This window comes from Triticum urartu, chromosome 2A, assembly GCF_056163025.1.
Source record: "Triticum urartu cultivar PI428250 chromosome 2A, HENAU_Tu73, whole genome shotgun sequence".
In the NCBI taxonomy this organism is placed as follows: domain Eukaryota; kingdom Viridiplantae; phylum Streptophyta; class Magnoliopsida; order Poales; family Poaceae; genus Triticum; species Triticum urartu.
In genome coordinates, this window is record NC_141874.1 from 375,843,595 (window position 1) to 375,846,174 (window position 2,580).

Consider the following 2,580-nt stretch of genomic DNA (forward strand, 5'->3'; position numbering starts at 1 on the left):
ACTAAAAGATGGCAGCTATTACTTAATCATGTTCCAAAAATAACAGTTAAGTCTTTGTGTTGCGATGGGAGAGTCGAATAAAGAGTGTTTATGCTATCAGATATCAAGCACATCAGTTAAGAAAAGCTTTATTGGAATTGAGGAGAACTTCTACTGATGACCCCAAGACTAAGAGCGACGCAAAATCTTTGGCTAGTGCACTTGAGAAATTTGAATTTATACTGGGCATGTTCATCTGGCATGATGTTTTTGTTCACTGTAAACATGGTGAGTAAGAAATTGCAGTCTAAATTCGTGTGTATTGATGTTACTCTTAAACAGATTGAAGGTGCCATCTCATATTTTGAGAAGTACAGAAATGAAGGCTTTCCTACTAGCTTGGATATTGCGAGATCTATTGCAATCGACATGGGTGTACAGCCTTTGTTTCCTGTAAAGCGCCGTATTAATAGAAAAAGACAATTTGATGAAATGAATGGCAATGAAGAAAATGACCAGAATCAAGAAGCGCAAGAAATTGTGGTGGAATCATTTAGAGTTAAATACTTTCTGGTGATGATTGATGTTGCAATTGCTTCCTTGACTAGTAGATTTGAGGAACTGAAATCATTTGGGAGCATATTTGGATTCTTGTTCAACTCAAAAGAATTGAAGTTGTTGGGTGAAATGATCTAAGAAAATGTTGCACTAATTTTATCAACACTTTCACTCATGGTAAGTTAGCAGATGTTGATTTAGATGATTTTGTTTCTGAACTAAAAGTATTGCAGATGACATTGCCAAACACACTCATGTCAGCGGATCAGATATTTGAGTTTGTTAGAGCTGCAGATTGTTATCCAAATGTCTCAATTGCTTATCGTATCCTCTTGACTGTACCTGTCACTGTTGCATCAGCTGAAAGGAGTTTCTCAAAACTGAAATTACTGAAAAATTATTTGAGGTCAACAATGTCCCAAGAAAGACCGAATGATTTGGCCATGTGCTGCATCGAGAAGAATATGTTGGACAGTATTGATCTTGACATTGTCATTGATGATTTTGCGTCAAAAAATGCACGGAAATCTCGCTTCTCATGAATTATGGAGGTTTGCTAGCATGCTATTTCTATATTCGTTTTTGCATTGTAGCTTCTATGATACTTGAGTTCGAACAAAGGCATGAAAAATATATCAGATATTTGATTCTAATGAAAATATACTACTGTTTATGACTTTATAATATATGCATTTGTTCGTGTATCGACGAAAAAAGATCTCTGTTGGGCCCATTGGTGAAGTTCGCCCCAGGGCCTTCGAAATCCTTGAGCCGGCCCTGCGGCCGCTGCCCCACCCCTGCACCCGGATCCGGCCACCGCGCCCCATCCAGGTGGCCCAGTGCGTTGCTCGGCTTTGGGGACAGCCGAGCTCTGCCGCCTCTCTCTGCTCCGGTGATGTGTTGGTTTCCCCAATTCGCACAGACCGCTGTCGGTCGCCGCACCCCAGCGTTGGCTCTGTGCGTGAAGCTCCGCTTCTACTGCTGGTTTGGTTCTGCACGCGCCGCCACTCATGAACGACCTGGATTGAGCGTGCACGGGCACGGTCTGGGTGCTCGCGTTAGAGTCGCCTGCCAGACTGCTCAAGCGAAGCCCCCTGGCTTCTCCCGCTGCAGCAACACCAGAGGCTCGCGCCGACGAGCCCCAGTATCCCTGGTGCTATCTCCCGTCAATTTCTTCATGAATGGATCAAGAGCATCACTTGGTAGTTTCAGCATCTCCCGTGCTCCTAGCTCATCTCATTTTTGTGTTGGTGAATGGATTATGGCTAGCAAAAATACTGTAACTCCAACCACCAGTGTCATTCCCAATTCCTATGAATTTCAGACTTCAGAAAGCATAGAGTTCAACCTGACCGTGTTAGTTGAATCACTCATGGATCAACGTCAAGAAGGAGCATCGCCGCTGCCCAACACATCCACGGCCAGAGGACACAAAAACTACAATTTTGTTAGTTAGCGATGCGTCACATCGAAACAGTGCTTGTCGCTCCGCATCATGTGTCAATTAGACTGCATTTCCTGCCGCACTTCCCTGTCATCTATTCTCTCTCTCTCTCTTTCTAAATCCTATGAACTGTGTTGAATTGATGAGTTGGTTTGTTCCTAGCAAATCCGTGTGCTTAGCTCGTTGTAATCCCCAACAGAAAAAATACATGGACCTTTTTTCTTACTCTCAACATGTTCTTGTGTTCGACCAGAAAAGTTACTGGACGCTTGTTTTGTTGTGTGTTCGGTAACTCTGTCTAGAAAAACCAAAAAAAGACTACCAGAATGTTTACTGGTTCTAAAAAAGAACCCGTGGCAAATTCACCACACAAAAAGGTTTTGGATGTTAAGGAAAAAAGTTTACTAGTTCTCCACACAAACCATCCATCAAATGTGTTCACAAACTATCATTCAAAAAAATCACATGATCATAGATGACGGAACAGTTTGATGTTATATTACAGAACTCGTATTTGTCATGTTACTAAAAAATAAAACCAATAAATTAAAAAATAATAGAACCATTCAAAAAATGTTATAAAAAAGGATTTACCCAAT

At 41.6% G+C, this 2,580-nt stretch overlaps 1 protein-coding gene across 1 annotated transcript; it reads left to right on the forward strand.

Annotated features, from left to right (window-relative positions):
• The first annotated feature begins 264 nt into the window (after positions 1-264).
• Positions 265-1,079, forward strand: LOC147985160 (uncharacterized). The gene is made up of 2 exons (XM_087541439.1): positions 265-661; positions 763-1,079. Exons 1-2 carry the CDS (start codon positions 265-267, stop codon positions 1,077-1,079), a joined length of 714 nt encoding a protein of 237 aa, XP_087397565.1.
• The last annotated feature ends 1,501 nt before the right edge of the window (positions 1,080-2,580 follow it).

Excerpts from the sequence above, each read along its gene's own strand:
- LOC147985160 (XM_087541439.1), top strand. The coding sequence starts at position 265 with ATGGTGAGTAAGAAATTGCAGTCTAAATTCGTGTGTATTGATGTTACT. Across the intron at positions 662-762 it reads AAAAGAATTGAAGTTGTTGG|TATTGCAGATGACATTGCCA; the intron begins GTGAAATGATCT and ends CTGAACTAAAAG.